General features: G+C 37.6%; 2 protein-coding genes across 9 annotated transcripts; one reads left to right on the forward strand and one right to left on the reverse strand.

The window, feature by feature from the left end:
- Positions 1-5,127: 5,127 nt before the first annotated feature.
- LOC127618642 (nuclear factor erythroid 2-related factor 2-like) lies at positions 5,128-15,175 on the forward strand. Its single transcript, XM_052091212.1, has 4 exons — positions 5,128-5,259; positions 7,910-7,987; positions 9,112-9,249; positions 11,243-15,175. Exons 3-4 carry the CDS (start codon positions 9,151-9,153, stop codon positions 12,488-12,490), a joined length of 1,347 nt encoding a protein of 448 aa, XP_051947172.1. The 5' UTR covers positions 5,128-5,259; positions 7,910-7,987; positions 9,112-9,150; the 3' UTR covers positions 12,491-15,175.
- On the reverse strand, positions 15,047-21,636 carry LOC127618643 (heterogeneous nuclear ribonucleoprotein A1-like). 8 transcript variants are annotated; one of them, XR_007967477.1, is made up of 13 exons: positions 21,550-21,636; positions 20,923-21,042; positions 20,114-20,260; positions 18,088-18,298; positions 17,917-18,009; positions 17,730-17,828; positions 17,574-17,645; positions 17,305-17,457; positions 17,032-17,202; positions 16,832-16,924; positions 16,675-16,750; positions 15,212-15,276; positions 15,047-15,142 (listed from the first exon to the last, which is right to left on the reverse strand). XR_007967477.1 is itself a non-coding variant. In XM_052091217.1 (12 exons), exons 1-11 carry the CDS (start codon positions 21,559-21,561, stop codon positions 16,686-16,688), a joined length of 1,236 nt encoding a protein of 411 aa, XP_051947177.1. In that variant the 5' UTR covers positions 21,562-21,636; the 3' UTR covers positions 15,283-16,439; positions 16,675-16,685. The 8 variants fall into 8 exon arrangements, 5 of the variants coding, with proteins under 5 accessions (XP_051947174.1, XP_051947177.1, XP_051947176.1 ...); XR_007967476.1 differs by having other exon boundaries at positions 16,805-16,924; XR_007967475.1 differs by having other exon boundaries at positions 15,048-15,142; positions 16,675-16,924.
- Positions 21,637-22,217: the final 581 nt, after the last annotated feature.

Here is a 22,217-nt window from a genome sequence, read left to right on the forward strand (position 1 = left end):
TATCAAATTATTTCCAGTTATATCCAACCTCGTTGCCATGAAAACATAACCCTTTTAACCCTAAAATGACCATAAAAATGAGTATTTAAACAAATTACACTTTTTAGCTTTACAGCTCAGATAATACACAAGTTTTAACAGAAGAATTAATGTAAGCGCTTTCAAAATTATAAGATTTACATTTCTGCCTTTAAACCTTCTAAAAATTGGCCCCATTCACTTCCATTGTAAGTGCCACAGTGACCTTGATTGTCACTTTTAAAAAGAAGGGAGAGAAAAAAAAGACAAGTAGAAATTATTTTTGTGGTAATCTACGTTAAGTTACAAATGCTGTCCATTGAGTTTAACTTGCATTAAACCAGGATTTTTCCTTAAATACAAAAATGTTAATGACAAATTACATTAACAGCAAAGCAATTACAATGAACATTTTAACTGAAAATGTTACATCTGTTTGAGATTTACCCTTTTGTGTTAACGACAGTATGCGCTTAAGCTGGATTGGAACGAACAAGTGTGTGCTAAACCTGATGATCCATGTTATCCAGCCTAATTTGAGAATGATCCAAAGAGTATCTTGTACACTTCACTGGAAGCAGGGAAATCTGACCTTTTTGTACAGAGTTAACATGGTCAATGTCACATATTTGCTTACATTTGATTAGTCACCTGGAAATAGTGAAGAATCTTAAATGTCTTCCTTGTTTTTAGTGTTATAACTTCTATATATTTCAAATTGTTTTCATAATCATCACATTTATTTCCAAGATAAAAAATGTAAATTTAAAATGAATTCGCAAATGAGGTCTCAGACGCCACTGAATCTGCATTGAGTAAACACCACTTGTGCTCCTGTTGCGCTGAAGGCATGTACTTGAAAAAACACTTTACATGGCAGTATAAGAGAATGCTGTTTATTTCATTTAGAGGTTGATAGAGCTGTTGCAGTACATACATTTAACATTTGATGAAAATATATTACACTTGATTACTCATACACGTATTTTCCACTTTTTCCCTGCAGCAAGCCAGGATGAACTTTCCCAATGGACCACAAACCAAAGACATGAATGATCTCATCATAGTAGTTGCTTGGTAGGTTTTTTCCATGTAATTAAACATGTTCTCATGTTTACTTGTACCGCATCGTTGGATTGCCTAATTAGTCTTTGATTGTGATTTTATATATATATAAAATCACAATTTACATATATATATATATATATATAATTATAATTATTATTTATTTATTTTTTGCTATATTTACTGGAAAACTTTGTTAAAAAAATATATATATATCTTCTGAAATGAATCTTATGAGCTTTCTGTTACCTATGGGATGTAGAAGGATTAGAAGTAATTGGGTGGGTTTAGTGTCAGGATAGTTTCGGGGGGGCTCTATGACTTCCTATGGTCACATGTGTAGGGTAAGTTACTGAAAATAAGACAAAATGACAAAATACTTCACTAAAAAATGTAATCATATTACTTAATGATTACGTCATCTAAAAAGTAACTTTCCCATTTAAAGTTTTTGGTTTTATGCTCAAATTCAAGACGTCTATATTTCCTCTTCATTCATTGTCACACACACTTCAGTGGTCACAGAAATGCTAACAGACGTACATATGAATTTATATTTTAAATGTATTACACGTATACATTTTCCGCAATAATGTACTTAAAAGTAATTACTTTAATTGAACTGTAATCTGATTACAAGAATTTAAAATGTAACACGTTACACTACTTTTATTTACAAAAAAGTAATTAGATTACAGTAACTAATTACTTTGTAATTGGATATACCCAACACTGGTGGTCATTGCTGGTTCATGGAGTGGTGGTGGTGTAGTGGGCTAAAGCACAGAACTGGTGAGCAGAAGGTTGTCGGTTCGATCCCTACAGCCGCCACCACCATTGTGTCCTTGAGCAAGGCACTTGGAGTAACTCCAAGTTACTTTGGGGGGGATTGTCCCTGTTATAAGTGCACTGTTAGTTGCTTTGGATAAAAGCGTCTGCCAAATGCATAAATGCAAAAAAATAAACAAAAATATGGCTTAAAAGTGGCTTAAACGTGTGAATGATCCAGATATACAAGATCATATTTAAAATAAACAACAAATGGAATGACTAAATTGACTAACATGACTAAAAGCTTACACCGTGAGATATAAAACTGTGAGAGATTTAAACTATATGCAGGGAGAGAAAGTCAGAATGGGTGTTTTGGTTGGAACATGCCAAATCCCAAATCACTGTGGTCTATGTAATAGCAGGCTGTTTTCAAACGCGTGTTTGTAGGAGGTTGAGTAGGGTAGGTGGGTGGGTGCTAGGAATCAAGGCTTGGGAAGTCCCGTCTCTCTGGTTCCTGGCAGGCACCCACCTCTTTGGACGATGTCAGCCACCTACGTCCATCATTATGGTGCATTTACATACAAACATGTTAACGCGTGGGAATACAACTCACATAGTAAAAGACGAGCTAATTTAGCAAACCACTGGCACAACACTGTCAGGGGCCTGTCATCTTTACACACATTTCTAGTCATAACTTAAGCTCTATTGACTGTGTATGTCCCGTTTTGTCGATTATCACAGAAAATAATTTATAGAGTTCAATTGTAAGTGTATTTCTGGACTTGTTTGTTTATACAGGTATGAGGAAGGTACAAACTGAAATTATTTGTTGTGGTTATTGACAGCATGTCATAAATGCTCTCAATACTGTGCTGAAAACCCCATCTAAAATAAGCCTAAGCTGGTTTCAGCTAGTCTTCCAGCCTGGTCTGTTGGCTGATTTTAGATGGGTTTTCTGACCAGCTTTAGACAGCTAAGACCAGCCAACCATATGAAGGGGTGGTCACACTAGACTTTGAGCTTGCAAAATTATTTCAGAGACAGGATATGATCTCATGTGCGCAGACTTCTGGTTTTAATAAATAATAAATAACAAATAGCAACAATAAAAACATGCAGCATATATGTCTTAGTATTGAGCCAAGAGGTCAGTGTGTGACGTTTCAGTCTTCTAGTCATACGTGTTCTTGTCATACGAATTCACTGGTCAGATTTCACCAAACGTAAACTTTTGTACAAAGTGAAATGCAACATTTCTTCACATATGCCTACGTTTCTGGTCTTCCACGTTTGTATGCATTGGAATGGGAGTGAATGGAGTGTGAAATGTAATGTTACCGAGGCTTAGGTTGGTTGTAGAATAGAGCCTAAACTCTAGGGTACACTTGTTTTTCCACGTGCCGTTCCATCTTGCGCTCTGTTGAGTGCTAAGCCTTTCAAAATACACTCTTTTGACTGTATATGGATGCATTTGACGCATGCGTACTTCAGCTGTCCCTTGAAAAAAAAAAAACTGTCTAAAAACTAGACCTGTTTTATGTACTAAGCAGTACCAACTCCCCTCACTCAACAATGGAAGCCGGAGTATATACTGTGCTAAAGCAGCACTAGCAACAATGACCATGTGCTCCAAGCAATTGTTGTCCATCTTATCTCCACCTTTTAGTGGTGGCTGGCTTAAATACATGATTTCCCCGCCATTACTAATTGGAACATACCATTATTTGGAATAAAATTAACCCTCACATCCCCATTCTTAGTCACATTAAATAAATAAGAACAAGAGATAAAGGGAGTTAAAAACACCAATCAATACAATAAATAGGATGGATAAAAACATCTGCACAAAAAAACCACAAATAAATACTGAAAAATGGTGAGTAAAATAATAAAGAATTCCTTGGACACATGCAAATCTCGTGATGGAGACCGACTCGCAGGCTTACCCCCAAAATAAAATTTGGACTTGTACCTCCTTTTCTTTAATAAAATTATATTTCTGCCTTTAAACCCTCCAATAATTGGCCCCATTCACTTCCATTGTAAGTGTCTCACTGTAACCTTGATTTTTGCTTAATTTAAGAAAAGAAGGAACGATGGCAATCAACATTATTCCACAAATCCTTTCTATTGAGCTTAAAATGTGTCAAACCTGGAATATTCCTTTAATATTTCATATAACCACACCAAGGGCAAATATGGCATTTGTTGTTGATAGCAAATTTCTTTCAAAAGATTTCTTGGCTAGCATTTGCAATTGAACACATGGTACATGAGCGGTCTTTGGCTTAAACAGACACATTGTGTGCTCCTAATGATTGTGGACCACCACACACCTGAATGCTCTTAAGTGGTGAATTACAGCTGTCCCTATCCCTATAGAGTTATTGAAGGGGAGTGTAACACGATATCACAGGCTTTTCAATGGCATTGGTCAAAGAAATTAAGCACTTCAAATGAACAAGGAAAACACATCCTTTCAACTCGCCACCAGAAAGCACTATTCCATTGTGTCTGAACAATTGTCGATTGTCTTTGCGTGACTTTGGAGGGACTTGAGCAAGACTCTGATGGTCACTTGCAATGTAAGACATGCTCTCTTCCACAATCACCCGTCCCCCTGCCCCCTGCTTTCGCACTTTCTCTGCGGTCGTGCAGCAGGTACAGGAACAATGTGGCCTTTCTTACCTGTTGAAGGTGTACATTCCATCCCTACTAAACCAAGTCAGAAAACAGCCCCCACCACCCCCTCATACCGCCCCTCCTCCACGCCAGCCCAAACAACAATCCCAGATTTAACTCCAGGTGCGCCTGCCCATAATGTCTGTGTTCAAACCACATCCCCTCACAGTGGATTTCCTTTACATGCTTACCCTAAGCAATTTTCCTGCCATGAAACGCACATTTCTCACAAATACGTTTGTGATAAATGTATTAATGTTCACCTGTTATACAGGTCATGTACACACCAAAGATCTGGATGTGAATCATCCATAAACCACAGTCATAAGGGTTGACATGTCAAGGTCTATATTTGGTCAGTGAAGTCATATATTTATATATTTTGTGGCTTAACCATTTTGGTCTTGCATTTAGGAAGCAAGAGGGCAAGAAGCGTGGCTGCTTTACAGGAAAGCTGCTTATATCGGCTGTAGACCCATCCCATTTTTGTGAGTGATAGCCAAAGCAGACCGGGTGAGTGGGAGAATGGGTGAATGAGAGAGAGAAAGACAGGTTGAGCGCATGCACACTTGTAGTTCAGAGCTATTGGTTTAAAACTTGCACCGAACTGTTTCACTCCTCAGCTCAACACAGGGGTCAATGGTCTCTGCTCCCAAGATAATATGATATTGGCAACTTTTTCATCTGAGCGCAGTGGTACAAGGAAATGCTAATAAGGTACAATTTATCATATCACTTTCTTTTTTGTTGTTGTGAAGTTTCTTCAAGCAAATCTGTTAGATATTGACATTGTTAGAGACAAGGAAGTTAACTCAATTTAATGTTGTGGAAAGGCAATTCTACATGATGTTTTTAGAAGGTTATTAAGTTATAATTGTAATAATAAAAGCACTTCTGTTTATTTTTCCAAAAGCTTTATGAACTAAAGGCACATATGAAGAGAGAACTGAAAAACAGTGTTAACATTTTATTGCCTCAGTACCTCAGTACTTAAGCTGACTAAATCATTTTGAAGTTGATAGGTGTTATGTAAATTCCCTCATATTATTATGTGTGTTGATTAATGCCGAGGTGACCTGTTATACTTGTTTAGTTATAAAGTAAAGAAAATAATTCGCAGAAAATTTTTGTTTTATGAAAATATTTAACTTTGTGCATATTGCTTGGTTTAAAGCTCTGTTGAATTATTATAAGTAATTTTCTACTATGTAATATTCTCCTATTCTAAGTAATATTACTTTAAAAAGGTGAAAAAGTCCTATTCTTGTGGTATTATTCTTAAGTAATATTTATTTGTCATTAGATGGCAACCACTATAGTTGCTTTATTCATTATCAGAAATATTGCAAAGCAATTTTTAGAGTATGGTTTAAAAAACCAAAATAAATATTTAGTAAATAATAGCAAAATAAAGAGCACAACTTGTCTAATTTTTTTAAATTTCTTGCAATAATTTGGGCACTTGTGTTGAATGGCAAAGTGCTTATTACAACTGCTGATATTGAAATTTTGGGAGGCCGGTCCTGCAGCCCTCTCTCCTCAGAATTTCAGAAACATGTCAAAGGAAACAAGCTAGACATTGCGGTAAAGGCACAATATGTCTTTTAGTTACACTCAATATGACAAGAGGAAAGAAATGTTTTGTTAACACCTCACCACACATGAAACACCAAACCAGATGTCATACTGCATTATTGCTGCAATGCCCTGTCAAACTCATCTGACATTTTGGTCATGCAGCTTGCTCAAGTTTTTTACAATTAGCTCGAGATAAACGGCTAATAAAATTGAGTGGAAACCATCTGTTTCTTCTTACAAATATACAGCAAACAATCAAACTAAACTCTCTTTCTCTCTTTCTCTCTATACACTGGCAAATAGCTGCTGAATAGTGGCATTTGATCACAAAATGTATTATTATCAAGGTTGTGTAGTTATTATTGCGGCAATAATATACATAAAATGGATTGATGACTGCAGAAGAGCATTCACAGCTTTGCACCAATCAAAACATATCAACAAATAAAGAAACATAACACCTTTAATTTGTCTTATATAATCTTATAGCTGTCTGAAAAACTAAAGAGGATAATACACAGCGGTAGGCGTTATGGCCGCTTATGGATATGAAGTATCACTTCATTCATCACCCTTCATTAGCCTATTTATTATCAACATGAAGGAGTGTACTGAGAAAGTCTTCCTGACATTCTGATGTTTGTGGTTAGGCCTCTGCCTTCGTTTACTAGAGAACATGCTGGCTCCCAAAAGATTGGCTTATCAAGGGTTGACATTACTGTTCAAAAACCCAGCTGATAGGACGATTCCAAACTTGATGTCCAATGTCACACCATGACATTTGGAGCACATGGGAAGGAAAACGTTAAACAAACACAAAAATGTTATTTTCCTACGGTTACTGTCTAGATTTTGAAATGGTCTCATAATGACATCATACTTAGTTTCAGGTTGTGTAAATTCAAATATAGTCAGTTTAATCCAAGCTGGTACAAAGTTGTTTCTGCATTGTTTTACCATGCGTAACCTGTTCTGTTAATGCTTTCACTGTTTGTGTCTCTTTAATATATTGATTTGTGATGATTTTAGTATTATGTTATTGCTCTAGTATTGTTGTTCTGCCGTTTGGCCAAAATGTGTTAATTTTAAATGATGTATATATATATATATATATATATATATATATATATATATATATATATATATATATATATATATATATATATATATATACATATATATATATATATATATATATATATATACACCACCGGTCAAAACTTTTGAAACACTTGACTGAAATGTTTCTCATGATCTTAAAAATATTTTCATCTGAAGGTGTATGCTTAAATGTTTGAAATATGTTTTGTAGACAAAAATATAATTGTGCCTCAATATTTATTTCATTATAAAACTAAAATGTAAAAAATAAATAAAAAGGTTTTGAAATTCACTTAGACCAAATAATAAAGAAAAGCATCCAATAAGATGAAACTCATAGCATAGATGGGAACTCCTTCAATACTGTTTAAAAAGCATCCCATGGTGAGACCAAAAGAAGTTGGTTGAGAAAATGTCAAATTCTGGGCAATGGGGGACTACTTTGAAGATGCTAAAATATAACACAGTTTTGATTTATTTAGGATTTTGTTAAGTCATAACATAATTCCCATATTTCCATTTATGTTATTCCATAGTTTTGAATACTTTACTATTATTCTAAAATGTGAAGAAAAATATATATATATATAATAAAGAATGAGTAAGTGTTTCCAAACTTTTGACAGATAGTGTGTGTTTGTGTGTGTATATGCAAGTTGATTGCAAAATAATTTCTTGATTATTTTAGACTGGTTCACTGCATCTGGGGTCTGTCCTGAATGTGTTCGGAGTCAACAGTGTACTACCCCTGAGTATCAATTGTGGGGTGAGTAGACAAAACATATACACTCATTTAGCACTTCATTAGGAACACTATGGTCCTAATAAAGAACCGGACGTGGTCTTCTGCTGTTCCCATCTGCCTCAAGGTTCGATGTGTTCTGAGACGCTATTCTGCTCACTACAATTGTACAGAGTGGTTATCTGAGTTACCGTTGCCTTTCTGTCAGCTCGAACCAGTCTGGCCATTCTCCGTTGACCTCTCTCATCAACAAGCTATTTTCTCCATCCGCAGAACTGCTGCTCACTGGATGTATTTTGTTTTTGGCCCATTCTGAGTAAACTCTAGAGACTGTTGTGCATGAAAATCTCAAGAGATCAGCAGTTACAGAAATAATCAAACCAGCCCGTCTGGCACAAACAATCATTGACATCATATTTTTTACCCATTCTGATGGTTGATGTGAAGTACCTGACCCATAACTGCCTAATCTTTTTCATTGCACTGCTGCCACACAATTGGCTGATTAGATAATCAATGCTCAGTGAGTGTATACATATATATATATATATATATATATATATATATATATATATATATATATATATATATAAATATATACATTTACATAACTTCATATATTCACTTTTTCTGTACATAATGGGGCAGAATATACTCAAATTAACCTTAACCCTGGATTTAATTAGTCTTTTACTAAAAAAAAAAATGTAATCATTTCCATTTCCACTTCTTCAAAATTGCGTTTTAGAGAGAGTTACACATACGTATGTTTCCATTGCAATAGAAGATTGTGGTTTTATGTATTTCAGGGGAACTTGGTGCATCATCACTTTTGTCCATCATGTTTTATTTGCACAAATAAAAAACATAATGGTATATATACAGAGGACCGACCATCATATAGAATAAGGGTCACATACAGCATAACCCATGGTGGTTTGGACGTAACATCACACCCTTAAATGTTACAAATGGGTTTTATACATTTGTCCACGGTGTACGTCATGCATCAGAAGGTTCAAGTCAGCAGGGAAGATCACCAAAAATCTAATGAATTACTTACATTTTCTTTATATGAATGACTTCTAAGTAAATGTATTTAGATCAATCACATTTAATGATAGCCAACAACTATATTTGATTTCAAGGGACTGGCAAACCCTGGAAGACTGCATGTGGAGGTGTCAATGTCCACCAATGTCACTGGATTCCGGGCACATCGTTCCCCCCAAAATTTGGAGATGGACTTGGCCTGGCAGGAATTGATGGCCATCACAGAACTTCAGGTCTGTAAACTGGAACACCTATTTTTCAGTCAAGACTGTCACAACTCAAGACATCATCTCAGACAGGATAATATTATTAATCTGTATGTTAATTTTTGTTGAGAACATCCATTATAACTTCATGGTAAACTACAGCAGATACTTTTTGTAGAGTTAAGGCGAGCTGTTTTAATGAAAACCCATCCTTACAACAACTATAATGCTGAATTCTCTATAAACACACACATTGTGTTAAGATCTGCAACAATGGGCCAATTGAGAGATGCAATGATAAAGGCAGACAGAGAAAGAGGGTGAGTGCTGTATATTGCCGACAGCCCCCTGCATAGCACAATGACCATCTGTTTCGACATGAAACCTGAGCACTCCTAAGTAAGACCTGCATAAGCTACGGGTGGCACGTTCACCCAGGTGGGGTGGTCCTGCAATCAGCAGCTGACTCTTGAACAGAACCTGGTGCACAGCATAAATCAAATGTTCTGAGATCAAGACTTAAATTTACTAGGTTGCCAGGGTACTTTATTTTACAACATAGGACGAATTCCAATCGAAAGTGATCATCCCTATGCCCTACTCACTATGAAGGACAGAGCTCTTGATGTGGGCACTCTGAAGGGAGCATGGCATTACAGTTTGAATGTAGCCTTCACTAAAACTCTTGTGAAAGGGCTCTCATTGAAAATTTTTACTTTTGCACTTTTGTTTGGAATGACCCTTCGAGCGGCATCTATTACCGAAGTGCACTTCAAGGGCGCAAAAATGCAGTTTGGAAAATGCCCATAGTCTCATGACAACTCGTAATAATCTGAACGAGATGGCGAAAGTGTAAGATATTGTGCAACTTGACTCATATGCCTTTGATTCCAAAAGAGACAAACCAATCTACAAACAGAATTCAAATCAATAAAATTATAAAATTAGTAAAACTACTGCAAAATATTTAATTAATTTAATATATTGAACTATCCATTTGAACACATTTAATCCTGAACCACATGACATATGGAAGCCTTCTACAGTAAAGCTTCATGCATGCTATTTAATCTATTAGCTAATATCACCACATATCTTTTGGCGTTAGACGCAATATATTGGTTTGCGCAAACAGACAATAACACGATGACGGTAACAATCAAAAATGCTTTTTTTTTTTATCACGAATGGGTAATTTTCAGTAGAAAATGAACCATAAACTTCACAAAACAAGATTTTCTAAACATCAAAATCAACAATAAAATGTCAGTTGTGTAAATAAACGTGCAAACAGTGAAACCATGCAAGCTCATTAAGTATTCAAGCCCAGTGCATTCTGGGAAAATGTACTTATTTTACATACCTGTGAATTGTTCTCAAATTACCAAATAAATATGACAATTGATACACGATGACACTGTAAAGAAAACAATCATAAATAATATTTATTTATAAGTTGTATTATTAATTTACACATGTATGAATTGACTACAAATGTAGAGTTTACTTAATATATTCAAGTTCACGCATAAACTAACTAATTCCATGTAGAAAGTACTTAATCTTTTCTGTTATATTTACCAAAAATCTTCTTCTTTTTCTTTCTTTCAGAATTTTAAGACAGGAACAGTCAGTGAACAAATTTGGATACTCTTATTTTTTTTTTTAATGCAATACAAATGACTGATGTATGTCAATTTCCTGTAATACGCTTCCCTCGTCTCATTCAAAACCCAATATTATGCCTAGTTGTACGAGTCAACATTTCTTACGATTTCTCCGCCTCGGACTAATAACGGTTCAGTCAACAGCTGATTTAATAGAGCCCTCGTTTTTATGCTCCACAACATAAATCAAATGTTCCTTAGATTACATCTTCACTTTATTTGGATGCCAGGGTTCTTTACTTTAATACAGCTTAAATTCAGGTACCTCCAAGGTCAAGTTTGAGACATGGTTAGTGATGTTATTTGAAGAGCTGTAAGTTTCAGCTATAACATCATAATTTTGTTTGTCGCAGGAGTTTGAAGTATCAAATGAAAACCCCTTTGAAGCAATTCCATACTACTCCACTGAGCCCATGGTTTCTCAAGGGGGATTTGGGATGAATCAGCCTCAGGTGGAATCCATTCCAGGAACTTCTGATGGCCATCCTGCAGCAGTTTATGAGAACCATTACCCTGAAATGATGCCGCCCTACCAGCGCTTCAATACACACATGGGAATGCACTATGGACTCCCTGATGACCACGCTTCACCCAGAATTCTCACAAATACACAATCTCTCCATCCACCACTCTTAAGTCTTTTGGAGCACATGAGCATGTCAACACGCAACCATGGGACTGGAAAAGATGGCATTCTCGACCTTCATGGTTTAGGACAAATCAAACAAGCTTCTACAGATGATCTGGAGTCAGATTCTGGTTTGTCACTTGGTTCAAGTCCGCCACTTGCCTCCCCAGAGAATGCAGTGCATGCAGTACCAACATATTTACCTACAGATGGAAAAACGGGGTACACTGGAAGTGAAAATGAGAGTATGGGAGAACAATGCCGCAGAAGGCCAAGTCTGCATGGGTCTGTTGACCACCAGCAGTCCTACAACTCTTACCCTGGAGCTTCCTTTTCCACGGCTGCAAATTTTCAATCTGTCAATCAGCAGACTCAATTTCACCAGTCAATTGTGTCGATGAAGCAACCGGTTTTACCCACAGCCCTGCATGACTTTCAACTAAACTGCTCGAGTTTATCAAGAGTAGGTTCATATCAGTCTCCTTACTTAAAGCCAAAACCCAGCAGTGTTCCTGCTACTCTGAGCAGAGATGAACGACAAGCCCTTGCTCTAAAAATCCCGTTCTCTCTGGAAAAGATAGTGAACCTGCCAGTGGATGACTACAATGAGCTCTTGACCCAATTCACACTGAATGATGTACAGCTAGCACTTGTGAAGGATATTCGCCGCAGAGGGAAGAACAAAGTTGCAGCTCAGAACTGTCGCAAACGAAAAATGGAGAATATTGTGCATTTAGAGAATGAGTTGGGACAGCTTCAAGCCCAAAGAGAGCATTTAACCAGAGAGAGACTTGAGTTTCAGCAAAACTTAGCCATTATCAAATGTCACCTTGCAGATCTTTACACCCAAGTGTTTTCACAGCTACGAGATGAGGACGGACACCCTTACTCGCTTGATGAATATTCACTACAACAGACTAATGATGGCAACATTTTCTTGGTGCCACGCAATACACCACTGGAGAGTGAATGAACTTGGGTGTCCTGATGAATCTTATGAAACCAGTCTAGAAAATATTTGGGTCATATCTCACCCCAAAATGGGTAACAATTCACAATAAGGTTGTATTTGTTAACAATAATGTAAGCACTTAGTAATCTTGTTTAAAGGAATATTTCACACAAAAATTAAAATACTCTAATCATTTACACACCCTCGTGACATCCCAGATGTTAATAACCTTATTTCTTCTACAGAAAGCAAAGGCTTTTAGAAGAATATCTCAGCTCTATAGGTCCATACAATGCAAGTGAATGGGTACCAAAACTCCAAACGCACATAAAGGCAGCATATAAGTTATTCATCCGACTCCAGTGGTATAATTCATGTCTTCAGAAGCAATATAAGTGTAGGTGAGATACAAATCAATATTTAATTACTTCTTTTTAATCTCCAATTTCACATTTTTGGCAATTCACATTCTTCGTGCATATCGCCACCTACTGAGCAGAGAGAATTTATAGTAAAAAAGGACTTAAATATTGATGCGTTTCTGACCCACACTTATCATATTGCTTCTAAAGACATTAAGTACTTTTAAGCCACTTAAGTTATTTTTGGAGCTTCAATTTTGGTACCCATTCACTTACCAAGGATTCCTTCCGGTCTCTAGATCTTGCCTCTCCAAAAATATATGGAACGTTCTTCTATCTCAGAGTTTAAATCCCAACTTAAAACATTTTTGTTTTCTCTGTGTTATTTGTCAGTGCAATGTTACGTATTCACTGTCAATGACTGTTCTACCGTAACGGTGTTTTTGTGACTGTTTGTTCTTTATGTATTATTGTGTTACTATTGTAAAGCATTCTTGCGCTCTGGAAAGGCATTATAAAAATTAAACATATTAGTTGCGGCCAAACACATTGGCACCTTTTGTAAATATGAGCAAAGGCTGTGAATTTATTTTTTTTGTTGATCTTTTTGATCATTAATTCACAATATTAAAAAAAAATCTATCCTCAAATGGACATCATTGCAAACCAGTTTTATCAAGAAACTTTTCCCCTCAAATATGTGTGGCACAATTATGGACAACCTTTTATTCAATATTTTGTGCAACCTCCCTTTGCCAAGAAAACAGCTCAGAGTCTTCACCTATAATGCCTAATGAGGTTGACAACACATGGCAAGGGATCGGAGACCATTCCTCCATACAGAATCCTTCCAATTCACCCCACAGATTTTCTATGTACTTCAGGTCAGGGGACTGGGATGTCCATGGAAGAGCCTTGATTTTGTGGTCAGTGAATCATTTTACAACCACCGCCCATTTTAAGCTTTCTGGCAGACTTTCAGGTTTTGATTTATCTGTTGTCATTTTAGTCAATGCCATGTATCTGAACAAGATGTCCAGGACCTCTGGCATAAAAACATCCCCACAACATGAAAGATCAATGACCACATTTAACCACGGGCTTTGTGCTCAAAACCCTTCTCTGGAGTTTGCTGCCACAAAGCTATATTTTATTTTAACAGACCACAGAACGCAGTCCCATTTGAAGGTCCAGTAGTGTCTCGCAAACTGAAGACACTTTGGAGTTTGTTGGATGAGAGAAGAGGCTTTTTTCTTAAAGCCCTCCCAAACTTAGGTGACGTCCGATTGTCGTTTGAGATTATGACCCCAAGACAACACATTTCTGCAATTGTCCATCTGTGACCAGATAATTTTTGGCCACTCAAACCATCCTACTCAGTGCATGGAGACAATGGACACATCTTCCTTCAACTTTATTGCACTGATGGTGGAAATGGGCATTTTCAATGCTTTAGCCACATCCCATTTTGTGAAGCTCAACCTTCTGCCAAACATAAATGTATTCTTTGGTCTTACCAAAAAGGATGGATAACCAAGGAAATTTGGCTTGTAATGGTTATACAACTGTGAAAACGGGAAGTTATGGATGAACAATTTCATGTTAGTCACTCAGGTCCACAAAAAAAAAAAAAAAAAAAATTTACCCAATACATTTTAATCATAAGAATGTAGTTTGCTTAAATTAAAAGGGTTAGATTTATGTTAATATTTTGAAAGACCATAAGTATAAACATATCACACAGCCTTTGCTCATTCACCATGGGTGCAAATATTTTTTCCATCACTTTAATGTACCTACATGGCAGAGATATTTGAAAAACTTGTGTTCAAACAAATTCATACATATTTGGGATAGCATGAGGGTGAGTAAATGAGAAATGTCCTTCTTGGGTGAACCATCCCTTTAAGTTCTACAAAAGTTGCATATCTTATAATGTATGCAGTATGAACAGAGTACTTTGATATTCAAATGGACACAAATGCTGTAAGAATTAGTTAATGACTAATAGAGTAATTTTAAATAACCCGATCATCAATTGATCTGAACATGTTGAAAGAGTAAAGTTTCACTTTTCTAAAAATAACCTCAAATCGACAATCAAATGTGTCTGCATATTATTTGGATCATACTGAATGATTTTCCAAAATAACGTGTTAAAATGTTGGTCCAGTAACGATTCATTATCAGATAGCTAGCCATAAATACAAATTTTCACCAAATGAATGGGGAAGAAAAAAAAAAAGACACATGTAGCATAAAAAGATTTATTGTAAAAAAGGTAAAAAAATAAGTCTGTAGCATCTTGGTCCTGAAAGAAAAAAAAATAAAATTAATAAATGTTGATGTCGTAAACAGATCACATAAAAAAAATAAATACCTTTCATTTCTCAACCAGTTCAGACAAATGCCTTTCCATTTCAAACAAGATTCACTCATCAGATCCTAAAGAAAATAAATGCAAGTTAGTGTCAAGCTGAAAAACATTGCTAAAATCAAGAGGGCATGCATGAAAAAAAAAAAACGTTTTGCGCACTAAATAACTATACTGACTGCAGTTACTTCCCTGTAACATACACAACACTGAATGGGAAGATTACATTAACTGTACAGCCTCTTAATAAAAATCATGTTTTATAGTTACCAGCGATAGTTGAGAAGTCTGTTCTTACCTACAGGAGTTATTAAAGCCATTTGGTAGTTGCTGCCTGCTAGTCTTTGAGTGGCGCCCTGCACTCCCTGTTCTCTGCTTCTTCACAGGGCATCGAAGATCTTACTCCTTTCTCAGCTTGCTCCCCATGGCTAGACTGCCATGTAGCCACATGTACACTACTCTAGGCATTTGCAATAGACATCCTAACCTTTTTGAACCAGTGCAAATTGACTATGCCTTGAGTTGACTGATTAAACTTATTAATTAGGCTTGAACTGCTCATCTGCCCTATGAAAGGCAAAGACGCACAGTAACGTCAAAGAACCGGAGAACGGTAACTTTAAAGTTTTAGCTTTAGTGTGGATTGTGTGTTTACTGCAATTTTCACTTTCTGAATCTGAGCACAGTTGAGCCAAGCCAGTCTGTCAGAGGACATATCCTAGTCCAAGTGACCCAATTTCAGGTATAACTCATTGACAAGTGGATATATACTGCATTTTGCCTTTGTACATCAGCAACACCAAGCCAGTGAGGACATTTATCTTCAAGTTGGGCTTAATTTCTAAATTTAGAATAGGTTCAATGTTGACCTACATAACCCAGTCATCCTTAAGTTCAAGTTTACTACACTAAAACCCACAGAGACCCAAATGACTAAACACCACAGCTTTTAAAAAACAAAAATGAGGATTTTTATTTCACCTTGGTTACATAAATCAAAATCCATAACGACTGAAAAGTAACTACATAAAACCTCATTGGAATGCTTTCCCACACACAATATAAAATAAGTCTGCATGATGACAAATTCATGAATTCCCACACATGATAGCACTACTGTACACAGCTCTTCTGGTGGCAGTTGTAACTTGCCACACCTGTTTGGCTGAGCAGATCTAGGATGTAAACCTGCATCTGCCCTGTCTCTCGCTCTCCTCTCCTAAAGCACTCAGTCCTGTTGAACAATATGAACAACAAATGTTAAGCTGCACACTACCTGAGGGTTGTTTCGACACCAGATGTACAGCAAGGTTACATGTTAGTGAGTAGAAGATTTAGTCCTCTAGAAGACTAAAAATAAGACTAACAGTCCTTTAAGACTAATGTGTTGGCATTTTAACCCTGAAAAACTAAGGTTTCCTGCAAAATGTAGTCTATATTCAGGGCAGACTGAAGAATGCAATACAAACCTTTTAGAACTTTAAAACCGTCTGCCTCCAGAGCCACCGCCATATCCACCGCCGGAGCCACCACTGCCATATCCACCTCCGGAGCCACCACTGCCATATCCACCTCCGGAGCCACCACTGCCATATCCACCTCCGGAGCCACCACTGCCATATCCACCTCCGGAGCCACCACTGCCATATCCACCTCCGGAGCCACCACTGCCATATCCACCTCCGGAGCTACCACTGCCATATCCGCCGCCGGAGCCACCTAAGATGGCAGAGAGCCCACCATTTAGGATAAAGTTGGTTAAACAAATAGGACCTTGATAACCAAGAGAAACGGTCACTGCACCTACACAGGTAAACTTAACTTACCACCATATGGGCCACTACTTCTTCCACCACCACTTCCACCTCCAAAGTTTCCCTTCATGGGGCCATAGTTGGACTGCTGGTTGTTGTAGCTGCCAAAGTCACTGTAGTTACCACCTCCACTGCTGCCGCCGCCACCACCACCACCACCACCACCACCTCCTCCAAAGTTACCTATGCACATTTACCACAAGCTCAGTTGATGTTATATTCTCTTGCACAAGGATACAATCTGGATTGAGGTTGATCTTTAAAAAAAGTTACACAACTACTCACCACCTCCAAAGTTTCCATTGCCATTGTTGTAATCGTTGTAGCCGCCACTGCCACTACCACCATAACCTCCACCCTGATTGCCATATCCACCTCCTCCACCTCCATATCCACGGTTTCCACCAAAGCCACCAGGACCACCGCCACTGTAACCACCTAGACAAAAAGCACAGCAACCTTTCAAAAATAAAGCTTGCAGACATACTCAAAGAAACCATACTTTCGGATTAGTGTACCAGCAATAACTATGCTTGGTAAAATAAAATCCATACCGTCGCCTCCAAATCCATTGTTGTTGTTGTAGCAGTCTCCTCCATATCCTCCACCACCACCTCTGCCACCTCCTGAGGAAGGATGGTGTAAACATTTATGCAACTCAATTCTCTAACATGGTCCAAACACTTCAGGGTGTTCACAACAGCACATACCTCTTCCACCAAATCCTCCATCACGACCACCTCCAAAGTCATTGTATCCACCGTTTCCATTGCCGTATCGGTTACCACCAAAACTTCCACCTCCACGACCTACAAAATGAAGAAACCATAATTTCATGCATCTAAGTAAATCTTCTACAAAAAAAAAAAAAAAAAAAAACCACACACAACAACTTACCCCTCATGTTCATTCCTGTGTTCTGCATTTCTTGTTTAGACAGAGCTTTCCTGACTTCACAGTTGTGCCCATTTACAGTGTGGTATTTTTGAACTAAGGGAAGATACCCATGTAAACATTGGGAAGGCAAGCACATATTATAAAATGTTAGAACTACAAAACCACACTTACTGACGATGCGATCAACTGAATCATGGTCCTCAAACGTAACGAAGGCAAAGCCCCTTTTGTTTCCGGTCTTGTGGTCAACCATTATCTCAACTGCCTCAATTTTGCCAAAATCAGTGAAGTAGTCACGAAGATGGTGCTCCTCGGTGTCATCCTTTATACCACCGACAAATATCTTCTTTACAGTTGTATGGGCAAATGGCTTGTTTGAGTCCTGGAAAAATTGTACCACAAAAGATATTAGGCATTTGAAAAGGATTAAAGTTCAATGGCCGGATTTCCAATAAGAGGACAAATAACTGCATGCCAGGGTCAGATGCACGCCCATTGCACTTCATGCCTCAGGCTAATTGGCAATGGCCTTGGGCCCACCGATTACCCCTTCACCAAAGGCTGACCGACAAGGATTGAGGCAGGGTCAATTGTAAGGGTAGAGTTGTTTGCAGAGTCAGGTCTTGTTACTCGGGTAATTTTCAGAGTGATAATGTAACTGGGCTCTTATGACATTGTTTTTCAAGTGTCCATTTTTAAATCAGTGCACATACAGCACATATATCTTTGTCCCGCATGTCATTCACAGTACATACTGGAAACTATTTCAGCTACTTCGGCTGGATTAACTGTATAATGTAAACATCCAAGTGTAAATGCCTTTTGCTCTGCTGTTGGTGGGCCAATGCACTTTGGGGTCGATCAGGAGAACAGAGCGGGCCGGTCTTCCCTGTGGTGGATTATGGGCAATTGACCATTTGGGTGTACATCAAATGTACAGAACTAGACAGTCATGCTGTACAAAAGTATCTAAATTCGACTCTTAAAACTGTAACTACACTGAAATAAGAATGCACACAGGAACAGCTATGAAATTGCAAAAGCAAGCATTATGAGAATCTTGCATAGGTTCATATTTCAGCATTATATATAATGTTCTAATAATTACAAGAAATGTATCCAACCATCTCTTGACAAATTCATCCAGGTCTGATAAGAGCCATTAAAGGGATAGTTCACTTAAATTAAAATGAAAGTAAAAAGTGACTCAGGGAAACATTGTCTAATATCTAATTGTGTTGCATGGAATTCATATGGGTTTGAAACACTGATGACAGTATTTCCATTAACTCCATACAGGGGAGATAATGAATATTATACAATTTGTAAATGTAACAAGTTACACTACTTAAGTACCCTTAATTGGATAATTTCGTACTTTTACTTTGTCGTGGAAAATCAAAGATTCTCTAAGATGCAAGGAAAACTCTTGGAGTCGCGGGTTCCAGATGCAAAGTTGTAGTTTATTGAAAACACCAACAAGCTTGAGTCAGCTGTCCGTTCTGAATACACTGTCCTAAGTTCTCAATTATATACCTTTTTGTTATCTCTTATTCCACTTATCACTATTTGACCAATGGGCCTGCTGCTTGCGTCCTTTCGTTTGCCACCATTATCTTTTACATGTCCTCCTTAACTATTGGTGGAAAGTCCCCCTCCTGTCTATTTTTTTTAAAAAGTCATTCTTACAAAGTATTTGCTGTATCTGTACTTTGTTGTTTTTCCATACATTGTGCATGTGACTGTTTGCATAAGGGACAGGGGAGCTTTATAGTTGTCCTTTCTGCCCATGGGTCCAATAGTATACATGTGTCTTTCATAATGCCATGTTGGTTACAGTCATTTGCTTACAAATATCAATCGATTAATAAAAGAAAATGCACTACATATTTAAGGAAATATTCCATAACTTCTACTTGAGTACAGGTTTTGACCTTCCCACAACTGCCAAAACGTTTCGAGGGCTGGCTAGTCTCCAGAGTCGGATACCTCAGCTTGAACTAAGGGAAGGTCAAAACCTGTTTTGCAAACCTTGCTTCCTTTTGCTTGTGAAATGGACAGTGTGTGTGATGTCGGCGGGAATGCAATTCGATTTGCCTCACGGCGGGGCCACTGACCCTAGGTCACCAGTAGTCTCGCACATAGTGGAAATGCGGTAACTGAAACCCCTATAACAGCATGGGGTGATAAAACTCACCTCACGGGACACTGCTCGCTTGGGCTCCACGAGTCTACCATCAACCTTGTGGGGGCGTGCATCCATAGAAGCATCAACTTCAGTCACATTTGAGTAAGTGACGAAGCCAAATCCCCTCGACCGCTTGGTGTTTGGATCTTTCATGACCTAAAAGTACACAAATAGCCATAGGATTTAACACTTAAATCACAAAGAGGAAGATGTGGCCTAGTTATTTAAAAAGGAAGTTCACCCAAAAGGATAAATTGTCTCATTTACTTACCCTCATGTAATCTCAAACACAGGATTCTCTTACGAGGAACACAAACGAGTGTAAGTGAATGGGGGACCAAATTTAAGCACCAAAAAGCCCATAGGCAACCTAAAAAGGTATCCATAAGGCTCCAATGTTTTAATCAATGTCTTCTGAAGAGATACAAAACAGTTGAGCAATAATGGACCACATGTAACTCAATTTTCTCTTTACATCTTGATCTCTGCAGTCTCCTTGCCCATTATGATTTTAAGCTCGTTTAAAACTTCCTAGTGCTTGATGCATATGCAAAAATTGTCACATTGAACCACATGATTACTTTCATGCTGCCTTTATTAGCATTTTAGTGCTTGAAAACATGGCCACTATACATTTAGAAAAGATAATGCATAGCTTCATTAAAATAGCTTCCTTATTTTCGCAGAAGGAAGTCATGGGTGTCTGATATCGAGTACATAATTCATTTTTGGGCAAACCATTCCTTTTACTTCATGAAACCGTTTCAAACATAACACAAATATAAATATAATTTCTGCAAAAAGGGAAGAAAACTCACAACACAATCCGTCAAGGTGCCCCATTGTTCAAAATATGCTCGTAAACTGTCGTCTGTTGTTTCAAAGCTCAGCCCTCCGATGAAGAGCTTCCTCAGCTGCTCCGGTTCGCGTGATTGACCCTGAAAAGAAATCCGCAACAATGTTACATTTATACACCGTGTGTACCGCGTTAAAACGCATCAGCTTTAATTGGTAACGTTTTGTTTCATTAAAGCAAGCCACAATACCTCGAAACCCTCTTAAAACACCACGTTGTATATTGGGGAGGTGAAACTCCTCCGCCATGTTGGTGCAGGGCCATATGGCCAACATAAAGCAAAAGCTTTGCACCAGTAAAGCACTGACTAATCGTAGTGTTTGCGAAGTCATATTGAATTGGCGACTGCCTCTTCAAAACTATGAAATCCGCACGATTTGCGTCAAAACTAGCTCATTTAACCATACGGCCTATGCGTGCGGCTTCGAGCGTTAAAATGGCGGCGCGTGCACGCTGCATCCATTTACGAAGACATACAACAAGGAATCCAAAATCAATGAGAAAAGACGGAAACATCGTTATAAACTCACATGTATTAAGAAAGCTAAGGTCGTAAAAACAAAGCAACATAATTGTAAACCCATCTCACCTCTTTGGACATCCTAGTGACTGTTTCTCTCCGTGCTGCGCAACACGCTTGTTGTTGAGACACAAACCGAGGAGTGGGGCAGATAACATAAATAGGTTACATAAACACTGGTCCCTCCTACCGCAGACGATGATTGGTTCACGTTTCCCGCTATGGCTTTTCTTATGCACTTTGGGACTATCTGATTGGTTTCGAGTCCTACCAATCCTATAATCAGCCAATCGGACAACAGGCAACACTTTCGTTCTACAGTGACCTTCCATTGTGCGAGAAATGCTGTTTGTAAATATATTTAGCGGTTTCATGCAAAACAAGTTATTTACAGAAATAAAAAGAACAAGGAATTTAATATATTAGGGCTTTAATTCTAAGTTATCGTCTTATTGTTATTGCATCAATACGTTCAAATGCATTTTCACCTCTTAAACTTGAGATTATTGTTTAAAAAAATACGCAAATAAGAAACATTTAGGCAAACTCTGTTCGTTACGTACGGAGAGGCGTGTCCTTATATTTTTAATTATAGTCATTTTTATTGTTACCTCAGTTTGAAATTATTTTTTTAAACCAGGCAGTATATCCACACAATTCTAATACATATTAGAATTATGTGGATATTGGTGCTTGATAATGTTTTTTTTTTAAACGTAATAGCATTACATATTACG

This window comes from Xyrauchen texanus, chromosome 25 (genome assembly GCF_025860055.1).
Source record: "Xyrauchen texanus isolate HMW12.3.18 chromosome 25, RBS_HiC_50CHRs, whole genome shotgun sequence".
In the NCBI taxonomy this organism is placed as follows: domain Eukaryota; kingdom Metazoa; phylum Chordata; class Actinopteri; order Cypriniformes; family Catostomidae; genus Xyrauchen; species Xyrauchen texanus.

Bases quoted from the DNA above. Each gene is read 5' to 3' on its own strand.
- LOC127618642 (XM_052091212.1), top strand. From the start codon at position 9,151: ATGTCCACCAATGTCACTGGATTCCGGGCACATCGTTCCCCCCAAAAT. The intron at 9,250-11,242 runs GTCTGTAAACTG...TGTTTGTCGCAG, and splicing joins TGGCCATCACAGAACTTCAG to GAGTTTGAAGTATCAAATGA.
- LOC127618643 (XM_052091214.1), bottom strand. The intron at 20,261-20,922 runs GTGAGTTTTCTT...GTGTACTTTTAG, and splicing joins GCACCTTGACGGATTGTGTT to GTCATGAAAGATCCAAACAC. The intron at 17,458-17,573 runs GTATGGATTTTA...CTTTTTGTCTAG, and splicing joins CAATGGATTTGGAGGCGACG to GTGGTTACAGTGGCGGTGGT.